This window comes from Nothoprocta perdicaria, unplaced genomic scaffold (genome assembly GCF_003342845.1).
Source record: "Nothoprocta perdicaria isolate Ctin4 unplaced genomic scaffold, notPer1 scaffold_23, whole genome shotgun sequence".
Classification (NCBI taxonomy): domain Eukaryota; kingdom Metazoa; phylum Chordata; class Aves; order Tinamiformes; family Tinamidae; genus Nothoprocta; species Nothoprocta perdicaria.
In genome coordinates, this window is record NW_020455455.1 from 5,857,633 (window position 1) to 5,870,884 (window position 13,252).

Here is a 13,252-nt window from a genome sequence, read left to right on the forward strand (position 1 = left end):
GCAGCAGCAGGAGGCGGGCGGCGCGGCGCGCGCGCGGGCCGAGCGCAGCGAGAAGCTGGCGCTCTACCTGGCCGAGGTGGAGAAGCAGGACCGCTACCTGCGCCAGCGCGGCCGCTTCCGCTTCCACATCATCCCCGACGGCAACTGCCTGTACCGCGCCGTGAGCCGGGCCGTGTACGGCGAGCAGCGGCTGCACGGCGAGCTGCGCGAGCAGACCGTGCACTACATCGCCGACCACCTGGAGCACTTCAGCCCCATCATCGAGGGCGACGTGGGCGAGTTCCTCATCGCCGCCGCGCAGGACGGCGCCTGGGCCGGCTACCCGGAGCTGCTGGCCATGGGGCAGATGCTCAACGTGAACATCCACCTGACGACGGGCGGCCGGCCCGAGAGCCCCACYGTGGCCACCATGACGCACTACCTGGGCCCCGAGGACGCGGCGCGGCCCAGCATCTGGCTGAGCTGGCTCAGCAACGGGCACTACGACGCCGTGCTGGACCGCGTGTACCCCAACCCCGAGTACGAGGCCTGGTGCCGCCAGACTCAGGTGCAGCGCCGGCGGGACGAGGAGCTGGCCAAGTCCATGGCGGTGTCGCTCTCCAAGATGTACATTGAGCAGAACGCGTGCTCCTGAGGGCGCGCGCCGCGGGAACAGGCCGCATGCCGCCCCGCCGATGCCTTAACCCACGGCGGGATGCGGCGCGCGGCGGGATGCGGCGCGCAGGGCCGCTGGACTCCGCGGGCACAGGGGAGCCCCGCGCCCCCAGACCCCCCCGCACGCTCGTGGCTCTCCCCGCCGCCCCTCCGGTCCTCTGTTTTCTATAAGAATGTATTTTTTTGCACAATATTTTTAAACTGTTACCTCCGTCTCCTACATCTCGTGTTAGCATCCGGCTTTCAGCTGTGCAGCCAAAAACGTTTGTAAACTGTTCGTTTTGTAAATAAGGCTTATGATGTAACAGCTATTTTTTGCTGTGTATTTTTTTTTTTTATCCGTAAACCTTATATTTCTATCAAATGAAGTTGATGTCAGACTTGCCCTCCCTAAGTGATGAAAACTTTTTTTTTCCTTTTTTTTTCTTTTTTTTTTTTCTTTGTAAAGCTAAACACTAGTTTTTTAGAAGTGCAGCAAAGTATGAAAAGAGTGAGTGCTTTTCCAAACTCTTGCTTTCGGAGCGGGTCTGTGGAGCCAGTTGGAACGCAGCTACCCGGGAGCAGCACGGGGAGCAATTGCCTCTGCTGTATTTAATCACTGTTTTGAGTAAACTGCCCTCTTGTTGCCTGGCTGGCTCATCCTCTGCTCCGTTTATGTTATTTATCTGTAATAACAGAACATTAACTCGCAATAGAATGTTGTGACTAGATAATAGTCTCCTGCTCTGGCAGTAATTGCCTTGGCTGCACCTCAGTGTTTGTGTTCCTGTTTCTGAGGTTGTGGTGTCTTTTGTACTGAGCCCTGCTTTTTTTTTTTTTTTTAAATTATTTTTTATTTTTTGGGGGGCACTTGTGTTGCACCAACCAGTCATTTTCTGATCACAACATTTTATTCCTTTGGTGTTATTTTTCCAATGGGGAAATCAGGAATGGTATTCAATGTTATGGTTAAAAAAAATATATATTTAAAATGAGATCTGTATGGTTTGCTGGGTCAAACGTTTAATGTTTCCAATCTGAATGCTGTCACTTCTGATTTCTGATTAACTTTAACTTGTTAGATATATTTATTAAGTAATGCAGTTTGTACTTTTTTATTTTGTAATATATTGTGATTTTGGAATTTATACTGTATTTGTATAATAGGAATATTCTCAGCTAAGATGGAATGAATAAAGAATATAATTTTATTTGTGCTGTTTTCTCCAGCCGTTATATTTGATGTGATCAAGTGTTGCAAATTGCCCAGGGCCCTTTATTTGCCTCCTCTGCCCTTCCCAGTTAATAGGAGGAAAGAAGCGAGGGGTGCTTTAGAGGAATGAATAGCTAGGAATCCTACTGTCTTTGAAAACCCCAAAGAAATGTAAACATTTAGTGAAAAGTGAATATTTTAAGATTCTCTTGCAGTTTTGAGAGATTTTTAGCATATACCTTTGCCAATGAAATGCACTTTTATATATTAATAGGCCTTAGAGGAGGAGTTCCCAAGGCCTGCCCCATGTTGGCCRTGTCCATGCCGGGATTCCCTCTCCTGGGCCACGTGCGCTTGGGCTTGCCAATGGAGAGCCTCCCTTGTGCTGTTGTTCCCAAAATCGTGTTGATTCCACCTTGTTTCCATTGGTACCGCCTGCTTGTTGCTTGCACAGAGGCAAGGTTGTAAGGAACTGTGGTCGGGTAGTTCCCCTTCCCCTTGAAAGTAGCGGAGGGTCTGTGTGTGTCTCTCTGTCAGTGGGTTTTTTTTTTTATGTATAACATTCCCCTCAATCTCCAGTAATGTCAGAAGTCCATCTTTATTTAACAGAACAGTACTGAATTAAAATTGCAATAAAAACAAGCCAAGTAGCTGAAATTAAGCAGTCTTAATTGAACATCTTGCCCTGATAAAGGGCTACGGGGCTGTTAATGTGCATATCTGGCACTGCTACTTCTTGTATGCAGTGGCGCGGGTAGGAAGTTTAAATCTGCACGTCATTTCTGAAACGCCTAAATGCTCAACCCCAATTTTTTGCTGTTTTCTTCACACACAGTCATGTGTTTCCTTTAGAGGTCGAGGAGGGAAATATAATCTTGCAAATCTACTGTTTACTGTTACTTGAAAGCCCTGTTCATAGAGGTGGACAAGGCAAAAGTGCGCAAATGAATATATTCATGAAAAAAAAAAGGTAGTTGCTAGGAAAAACAGCTACTGAAGTGGACTCTCTTAAACATGAAAATATTAGTATGTGTTTACTACGTGTCACTGTGCGTGACTCATACAAAGCTACTATCAGGAATGTTCTTGCTTTTGTTTGGATGTAATGATTTCACTCAAAAAGTTGTCAATACCTCAAGCTTTTAATATACAACTGCTTTCTCCTTTTGCCTCCTTTAAAACGACCAGCTTCAGCTACATCATGAGTCGCGTAGATGCAGCTGCCCTAATGATAAGTGAAGATAGGGATAAGTGAAGAAGGATCAATGTGGTGTCTCCCTGTGAGATACAATTTTTATTAAAATATCAACAAGTAGTGGTGGAGGAGAGGAGGGTGGCGCCAACCTCTGGGATAAGTGTCTGCAGGGTCCCTTGGTAGTTTTGGTGTCACTGCATGGTTCACAGTGTGTAACTGGAAGGAATTTGGGAAAAAAAATTACTTGTGGAACTAGTTTGTGAAGAAGATGACAAGAAGGTATTGCTGAAGCATATATAGCAAGGTACTTATTTTTGTGACTTGTGTTATGTACTGGGTCTATCCTAAAATGAAGTTGAAAAATGGCTTGTCAGACATTTACAGCACAGGAAAATAAACAGACATACAGGCTTAAGGTTCAGCTGAGACCCTGAGATCAGATATGAGTGAATGATGTCTTGCTTGGACCATAGTGTTTGACACGACCTAATACGGCCCTGCTTTCCTTATCAAAACTGCCCATAACGTCGTGGCTTTTCAGCTGTGTACCTCCCTCCCCGCTACCATTTGAAATAAACTGTGCCAGCAAAAACACAATTAGATGTGAATTTTCCCTTGCTGTTTCCTGTTTAACTACTCCAGTAACAAGGGAAGGACAAATATTGCCCTGGCTTATAACTTCAGCACCTGATTATTTTAACCTTGGCTAATCACTTGCATAACTCAGTTAATCCTTAGACCTGTCTGGGGACTCTAGTCAACAGAACCTGTATTATTGACAAGAAGTGTGAAGGAGAGCTTAGTTTTCAGTATTCAGGTGTGTGTTGTTTAAGCCAGATAGAAAATGCTTTAATGTTAAACTGAGCAAATTTTGTCTGGAATCAGCTCCTGCGGACTCCACATCGGCATAAACCTGTGCAATGCCATCGTCACTTGCATTTTATAACAGATCTGTGTATTAAAAGACATGGCAGGTACTTAATCTGAGGAGTTTGTTAGGTTGTCAAGACTATGTCATTCTGTCACTGTGTAATGGATATATTATAATTTTCTTGTGTGTTGAAAAGAAGCTGTTAAACAAAGCAAGGTTTGCAAGGCTCAGGCTGTTTTTTATGTAAAATTAATGCCTTCCAAAATGCGGGCACAAGTGGGAAAGGGAAGATGTGCTCCAATGTTGTTCTTCATCTCAGTCAACTGCTTTCTTTTGGGAAAACTCAGTGAAGGATTTGTTTGTACTTAGCAAGGTAGGATCTGTAAGAGTTGCCGAATGCCAGCTACTGGGTTTAGCTGTTGCTCTTGTACTTTGCTAGTACACTACATGTATAAACTCTAAATCTGTTACATTAATGTTGCATTTGGAAATAAAAGGCATATTTCAGTACTTCAGTATATGCACAAACCCATTTGCATCCAAACGTTTCTTCCGATTGATTTTGTTTTCTTCTTATGTTGTAATTAGTTCGTGAGATTCTTAAGGATGTTTTTGGTTTGTTGAGTGTATCAGTGTGCACGTACACGGTATTTTCAAAATAACCAAGTGAAAAATGACTGTAGGTGTCTCATAATACAGGCAAGTATCTACAGGTAAGTACTGCTTGCTTAGGTCCAGTATAATCTTTTTTGTTTATTTGTTTAAAATATATTTAACAGTTTATCAGTAAATATTAATAAGAGAGGCTCATAGAATGTTGGTTAATAGGGTGCAAAAAGGAAAAGCTCAGCTTTGGGGTTAAAAGGCCATCCCATTTCTGACTGATGCAATTGCATGAATGTGTACAGTGTGCAGAAAGGTCCTGAGTAGCAGCTTGAAGGGACATCATTTCAGTCAGCTAAAATTCTGTAATTACTGGGACTTTTATAAAGAGGCAGAACTTTCAAATTTGAACTTAGTAATGTACAAGCTGGTTTGCAACATACATACATTCATTTTAGTTGAAAGAAGTGGCTTTCATATTTCATATCCAACTTTATAATCTACTTTAAAGCATGTTATGTTTTTAATGCTTATTTTATTTGCTGCTTTTCTTTAACGAAAATAATAGAAAATAAGCAGTTGTTTCTCATGAGAGGTGATCCAAGCCACTTGCACTGCAGTACGGTTCAGCAACAGCAGTGGCATTTGCAAAGAAGGCTCTTACTGAAGGAGAGGATGGCTGGGAGGAAGGCTGGAGCTGGGAGAAARCGGTGGTGGTGGCAGAGCCCAGTTCACTTTGCATCCTCCTTTTGTGCTCCCCTGCATCCTGAGTGCTGGGCAGTCCCGACTCGCTGCCATGCAAAGGAAAGAAGGAATCTAACAAGTGTCACCAAAAAAGCCAGACAGGATTGCATGGGCAAAGATACATTTTTATAGCCCATGAACTGTCATTAGTTATTGAAGAATGAAAGCATGCGTGAATCCCAAAATGGTTTGCAAGGGTCAACATGATTTAAAAAATCCCATAAAGCATAAAGCAATAGCTTTTTGAGACCCCAATAAGATGTTGAAAATATGTATATTTTAAAAATAGATCCAAACATTTTATCTACATCATATTATTTTCACATCTACAAGGATCCATTATGATTTACTGCAGCATATTCCTTTTTTTTTTTTTTTTTTTTTCTCTTGAATGTAGAGCTTCATTTTTCAGCTATTCAACTAACCAACATTTCTGGGCAAGAAAGCACATGGTTTCAGATCTCTTCCCTGGGCAGATTTTGGAATTTTGTAAGCTCTGTCAGTTTAACCTAATATGGCTAAAAGCAATACTTATCTTTTCCCCACGGCTAATGGTATGTTCGTGTTTAGATGGATGCTTTTAGAAATAACAACCTTGGGAACTGCAAGAGAGCTTCTTTTGGTATTTTTCAGAATGTCTCTGATCAAAATGTACTCCTTTTACAAATAAATAATGCGGTGCATCCTACATCTAAATCATCTGTGTTCTATATGATTTAAAGACTGAGTTTTGACTAAAAAAAATAACTCAGGCATTTATATATGGCCTGTTTGCTTTCTTACTGAACACCAGCACTGATTAATTGGGTTGCACACGGTGACTGACCTTGCCTTTGTGGCTTAAGCTGGGAGCAGTGGCAAAACTGATCTTCTCATTAATTACCCACATGATCCCTCCTCCTCCCTCAAACCCTACCTACAGCCTCTGCGTTCCTTTTCCTTATTTATTTATTTATTTGATTGTCAGCTATTTGGCCTTTCAGATTTAACTCTGTAAGCCGTCTATGCTGTGAAACAAAATTAATTAAATAAGGCATTTGGATGAGTTGAGGAGCTGACAGCTGTTTTGTTGCTTATGTCTATGGAAAGAAAGGTGGAGCCTGAAATGAAGCAATTACGAAAGGACTTGTTTTGCTTTGAAGGATGGCTCTGTCGACTTACATAGGCATTATGACTTCTGACCTAAGGGCTTTAATGCACCTCTGTGCATTAGTAAAAAAAAATCAGCATTATCTCATGCACGTTACATTTTTGCTAGACTAAGAATGGAGAGACACAGCGGACTAATATTGAGGGGTTACAAAAGAATACAACGTTCTGCTAGTGGAGGCCAGGAAGGAATCGCAATGTTTCATTTATTCCCCACCATGACCAGAGTCCAAGGAACACAAATCTTCAGATTTAGGTGATGAATGTTTTTGCACATGGCCTGAACTCTTACTCAACTGAAAAGCTGAATGAATGTGAAGTAACATCTTTTACTTCAGATTCATACCTTAAAACGTGCCGACTGAGAAATTTCCTCAGATAAAGAACTACTATTTTTTTTTCAGAGCGTAGCACAAGTAGCACAACAAGCCACAATCCTCTTTGCAGCTATCTGAAAACTTCATGGACTTTCTCCTGGTAGGCAGCTTATCTTGCTTGTCAGGAAGTAAATATTTACGGATGCTTTCTCAATTAGGTAACTGTCTTTCTGTTGCCCTGAAGAGGGCCTGTAACATCTGAAAATGCTAGCAATGATACCAAATGGGGAAAAAACATCACTTACTTGGTTGTGTGTTGGGTGGCATTTGTATAGTTCCATCCTGTACAAAAATGTCCCAACAATTTTCCTGCTGTATTTGCTTCCATGAGTCCCTACAATTATCAGTTAAATGATAGTAAACACTTGGGATAAATATTTTCTTTATCTTTGGTAGGCTGGGTGTGTTGCACTTTAGGCTGGGGAGTGAGATGACAGTATGTTTTTTGACCTGAATTGTGTTGTTTGTCCATACATTAACTTTCTCTCTGTCTAGCAGTGCTAACAGTCTGCATTAACCAGGGTCCAAAAATTCAGGTTTTCTGACCTTATCATGTAAAAGTCTGTAATTTTCATTAAGAAACCTAGCAGAGAGGCACCATTAGACTACAAGAAAGTGATAAAAGGTTGTGCTAGACTTGTCCTTAGGTGTTCCAAAGGGGAGAAGTTGCTGCAGGTGCCTTCGGTCTGAAGGGGACCATGTTGCCCCTCTTAAGGACAAGTTTCACAGATGAATCTTGGCCTTGACATCAGCCTTAGCTTCCACCAGAAGTTATTCTGCCACGGGGACTCCTCGACTGCGAGATTGAGCAAGTAATAGTAGATGTGCTACTTTAGTCAAGGAGATTGAGATAATCTCTGCTAAGACTTTTGGTGCTTCCTCAAGCCTTTGAACTTGATCTCTCTCAGTGCTCTCTGGATTTAGCTCTTGCTGCTCATCAGTTATATCAAATCTCTTTCAGTCATCTGATATTGGTAGATGAACAAGACAAATGTTCTTTTGACAAGACAAGACAAGCACAAGAAGCAGGTGCTGCTAGTGTGTAGAGAAACTTGTCATCCAGTGTATCTTACTGGATCTCCTACTATGTGTTATATCCTTCTTCAGTATGAAGTGTGAGAAAAAAGACTTTATACACTGCTGGAATATGGAATCAATTCTCTCTCTCTCACTACAGCCTTGAAATTTTCTCAGAAAAAAAATCAAAGATGCTCTAAACTGTTTTTTTATTATTTTTTTCCCAATTTTTTTTTTTTTCCTCTGTATGGACTATAAATGTATCTCTAGTACTGTATGGCTAACCATTGAGGCCTTTTACAGCTTGGGAAGTGCCATGACATTTGATCATCTAAAAGTCTGCAGTGAAATTCTGTCATTTTTTCTACCAAATTCAACCATGGATCCAGATTTATCAGCTCTTCAGATATTTGTTTCAGTCTATTTACTGCCAGCCTAATGTATCCAATCTCCTCATAAGCCTTAATGCTTCACTGTGTTTATTTCCACAATATTGGCAGGAAATGGTGGGTTTCCAGTGATAGTGAATGCTATCAAAACTAGAAAGAAAGAAGAGAGTTGCATTTAATGGAAAGGAAACAAAAGATGAGGTTTTAACATGGACATTGTCATCTTCAGTCTTTATTTTTCATTCTTACTTTTTAAGTGAAGCTGTGATATGAGGCCAGATGTATCTTCCCCATGCAGACTTCCCTGGTGATTGTGCATGAGGAGGGAGAAATGTGATAAATAAAGTAACAAACCATGAAAGTGGCAATATATCCACCATAAAGATTAGGAGCAGATTTCTATCTTCTCACTACTAGACACCAAATGCTTAAACATTAGTCTTGAATGCTTCAAGACAAATGCTTGAAAATAATCTTTTCAGACAGAAAGTCTTCTTTAAGGAACATTTATGGTTTCTAACCACTCTTTATGCTGAGTGCATCTGCTAAACATTACTACTGAGTGAACAAAAATGAAAGCAATGTGTCCTGCCCTGAGATGCGAGTGTAGCATCCAAGGAATGCTTCATTCTGAAGGGCCTGTCCTGTGGCTTTTGCTTCTTCGTTATAATGTAACCTTCATTTTCTTGGCGTTTCACTTGACTTTTCACATTTTTCACAGAATGTTGCCCTCCAAGATTAAATGTTATTAGAGATCTTGGCTCTTTGCAGTCAAGTCCCAAATGCATTTTAGAAATTTTAACCTCTAACAGAGATGATATATGAGTTGTTTTCAATTGCACAAAATCTATGGTACAATTTAACCACCCAGCTAAGAAATGACTCTATGAAAAGTAAGCTTCTAAGGAAGCATTAATTCCTCTTTATAGCCTCTTAAAGTGTTTACAGCTGTGTTCAGGTTGCTACATAGTAAGGGAATTCTTAATGGGAAGTATTATGTGAAAACGGTGTTATAAAAATTGGACATTTATTGTTCTTGTGTACTTGTGTGCTGAATGTCCCACTCCTCCCAGCAAATCATTACCTATTACCTTCCTAAAAGAACAGCCTTTTGCTCTAGTTACTGCAGATGTTCAAGTACATGCAGAGTCTGTTTACRCAGGTTCTTAAAAGAATATACTTGAAGGGGGTTATGTAATAGCCGTGACTGTATAAAAACTTGACTTTGTCACCTTTACATCATTTACGTTGACATTTCCTATCTTTTCTCTATTCTATGCTCCCCAGTGCAAAAGGTTGGGATGGTGAAAGAGAATTAATGTGATGGTCTCTTAAGGTGTGTCTGTGCCGTGCAGATATATCCCATTCAGCAGGGAAAGCAAAGAAGCCACCATGGTGCTTGTTAGACTAGGAAAACCAAAGACTTGTTAGACTAGGAAAACTAGACTAAGGAAAAAGCAGTTTTCCGGAAGAAAACTCAAGCTGCAGCATGGGTTCAGTATTTCACCCAGCGTGTATGGAGGGTCCCATGCAGGGCTTGTGCTCCAGGAGCAGAGCTCGGTTTGAGCACTCAGCACCGAGGTGTAGATTCAAGGAGTCCTTACTTTATGCTATGCAAAAATCCCAGACTGCCAAGCTGCAATGATTGTCCCAAGGTTATATACCGTCCAAGTTATGGTATTGCAGATGTGTAAGATGTGTATGCAACTCCTGCAATTTAAGAGGAAAGCGTGGTTAACTACAAGTGGGAAAATGGTGCAGCAGTTATGACAAATCACTGTTCAGCAGTGCTTGTGAAGAGGAAAGAGGGAATTACATGACATTCCTAGCTGAAATGACTTCACAGCTTTGCCAGTCTCTGGAACGGAGATCTGAACTGCCACCGCCCACCCCTGGGCCCCCTTGCAAAGTGCTGTGCTGCAGCTGCGAGCTCAGAAAGTTGGCTTGCAAGAGCAAGATGTTCTACAAAATATTTCTGTGAAACATTTCTACTTTGTTCTCTTTTKGGGAAGGTTTGGGAGGAAGTCTCCTGTTCCTGCATTGTGTGCAATCTTCAGAAGTCAAAATACAGGCCATGAAACCTCAAAAAGTTTTTGTTTTCCCCCTGAAAGAGATGACTTCCACTCTCTACTAGCCCAGGCGTGGCCATCCCTGGTCCCAGCAGTTCGTATTCCTGTCAGTGTTCTGCATTGCCCCCAATGCTGTTTTCACCCTCTCAGGCCCTTCTCTGCGTTCACCTGCCAGTCTGCACTGATGCTCTGCTCTTGSTTCCTCTGCCTTTCAGCCTGCAGCACTCACACTGATACCATCAGTTTTCAGGGGGTCTATCCTAAAACTGTTGCATCTCATCCCCYCACCAGCTATTTTCCAAGGGATATCAAGGGAGTGTAACACTGCATTTGTTAATGGCAGCCTTGCTTTTGCTTGTGGATGCTCTGYCGGGGAGTTGACGAGTGAACCACAGGCTGCAGCTCCCTTGCTAGCAATGGGATTGTTGTCATCTGGAGCAAGGCAGGTTTCATGTTCTTCTCACAAAAAGTAAAAAATAACAAGTCTGACTGCAGTCATGAGCACTCCCAGTGCTGCTGGTATTGAGCAGCACTCGTGTTGCTCCTGCAGTAATGCTCTTGTCAGGGGCAGGTAGCTGGGGCAGAGCAGTCAACTCTGAGCCCTCTACTCAGCTCTGTCCTGCTGTGAGGACTGAGGGCCTGAGAGGACACAGGAGATCTGCAAGTTTCATCACTATTTTTTTTTTTTCTAAAATGCCTTAGTTCTAAATAATTTCAGTCCGTTCAGTAGAGCCACTAGCTGCAAGAACTGTCATGAAAACTGTTTTATCTCTGTATTCAGCATGTGCTGCATGTCCAGAGAGATGGGAGCTGTAGACATGGAAGACAGATCCGGCCTGTGAGTGACTCCTGATACCTCCCAATGGAGCCGAGTCTGCTGCGTGGCACGCAAGCAGGCCACGAGGCAATGGCATAAGAAGAGGTGTTGGAGTGTGACATGTGTCACCTATTTCTTGACTTCTGATTTCCATTGTCRCTTATGTCTTGACTTATTGCCATTACAGTCCAACATGCTACTTATCCACCATTTGAAAAAAGAGCGTTTTGTGATACATGTATTATATTACATTTTTTGAAGCTTCTGTTTTAGACTAAATCCTTTTATGTAAATTATTCCGTGTCTGGGTCTTCTTGTCTTCCACTGAGCACCCATAGAGCTGCCCCTGAGCCTGGGGCTCTGGTTAAGATCCGTGCAGTAGCAGAGCTTCAGAGCTCTGTTTCTCAGGGTTGCAGAGCTCGTTGGCCTGGGGCTGTGACAAGTCACGCTCTTACTCAGCCTCTGCCTCTCGCGGATGGAAGTGACAACGTTCTCACCGTGCTAGCACGGTGTGAACCACAGCTAATATGCCTTATAATCAGGAGTAAGTACAATGGTGCTGCTGTGAGTCATGGTGGATTTGATACAARCACTTGGTTTTTCTTTATTTTTCTGTGCTTGTAAATTGCTAATTCCTGATAAATGCAATTGAAACATTTGACATTTCTGGTTTTCCATTCTGTTAGGCTGCCTTCACTGTCTTCCTTCAGGTTGGCACCCACCCTTCGCTGGCAGCCTCGCTTTGCATCTGTGTGTGAATATGCACATGGAGACATGTCTGCATGCTAGAACATAGCATGTATGCTAAACATTTTTAGTAAGAGAGAAATATATAGCTATTAAATTACTCTGCTATAAACAGACTTTGTAAAAGCCATCGAAAGTATCATATGTTCAAATACATAGCAATTAATATGCCTTAATAAATGTAATGCTGTGACACTAGTCTTTCCCTTGAAGATGATGTCTCTGACACCATCTCCATTTTTTAATAAGATATGCATTTCCTACAGCTAACACTAAAACCACATTTTAGTGAAGTTCTCAGCATTTAAAAAGACCTTCTGACCTTTCACTGTGTTTTTCACCCCATCTGTACACCCCTGCTAGGACCAGCTGTTTGGACACAAGGTAAGGCTGAATGACAGCTCTCTGATTAATAATGATTCACCAAGTTCCCTTCTCTCATGATATTTCATATTATTAATTTGTTTTCATTTGCTGTATGAAATGTTTTAATTCCCAGACAGGATTAAGGATGGAAAATGAGTTTTCCAAGCTTTTTGTCCCTAAAGTTCTGAGTTGTTTATTGACGTTTATCTTCAATGCTTTTAAAAAATGTAAGGTGAATAAAAACCTCAGTGTGTTATATTCCTTTGACAGATGAGATGGAGGTTTTTTTACCTTGCATAACTGGATAAACAATCTTGCAGGAAAATGGCATTATCATCAGATGTTATTCTCTCTAGCAGTCAGAGCATAAATGTTCTTCAACAAGAATGATTTTAAAAAGAGATAAAACACTTGTGCCAAGTACCTCTGGCCTTCAGTTCTATCAGTATAGATGTTTATCAAAACACAGTAATATTTTGCTATTGATTTTTATTTGCAACCCTGCAGAAAGATTGGTCTCCTGCAAATAGGTGTCACACATCTGGCCACATATCTTTGTAATAATAATTTATGATTACTTATTGAATGTTCACATCTCCTGATGCTTATGGTGCTGAATCTGTAAATAAATGAATCACACACCTGAGTAATGGGAATGAGAATCATAATTATGTTATTCATGAAGTTTATCATGTTTCAATACTTTTTGCAGCTCCCCACAGATTTGAGTCAAACAGAAAGRTGTCTTGCTCATTTTTAAAAGTTAGTGTGGACAGAATGTCCTTTTGTCTGAACGTTAGCAGTATCTTCCCTTTTCATTGTTTTCAGTCACCTTGCCAGAAAAGTTCYCCAGTCTCAAAAAGCAAAACCTTCTTTATTTGCTACACATGCTGCTTCTAGTGGTAGGTACTTGCAATGGAAGAATTCAGTAGCTTCTTAAAGAGATTAGCAGATTACATTAAAGTTTGAAGGCAGCATTATTAGAGGATTAGAAGCCTCCCTTAATGATAGAGATCAAAAGCACTAAAAATTTGCAGTGCTTCACTCGTCAGTTTATGAAGA

At 41.5% G+C, this 13,252-nt stretch overlaps 1 protein-coding gene across 1 annotated transcript in view; it reads left to right on the top strand.

Annotated features, from left to right (window-relative positions):
- Positions 1-713, top strand: part of OTUD1 (OTU deubiquitinase 1) — a 2,133-nt gene extending 1,420 nt beyond the window's left edge. Inside the window, exon 2 of the mRNA XM_026039387.1 lies at positions 5-713. Within this exon, the coding sequence (XP_025895172.1) occupies positions 5-634 (630 nt within the window). The 3' untranslated portion in view covers positions 635-713. The remainder of the gene's footprint in view (positions 1-4) is intronic.
- Positions 714-13,252: the final 12,539 nt, after the last annotated feature.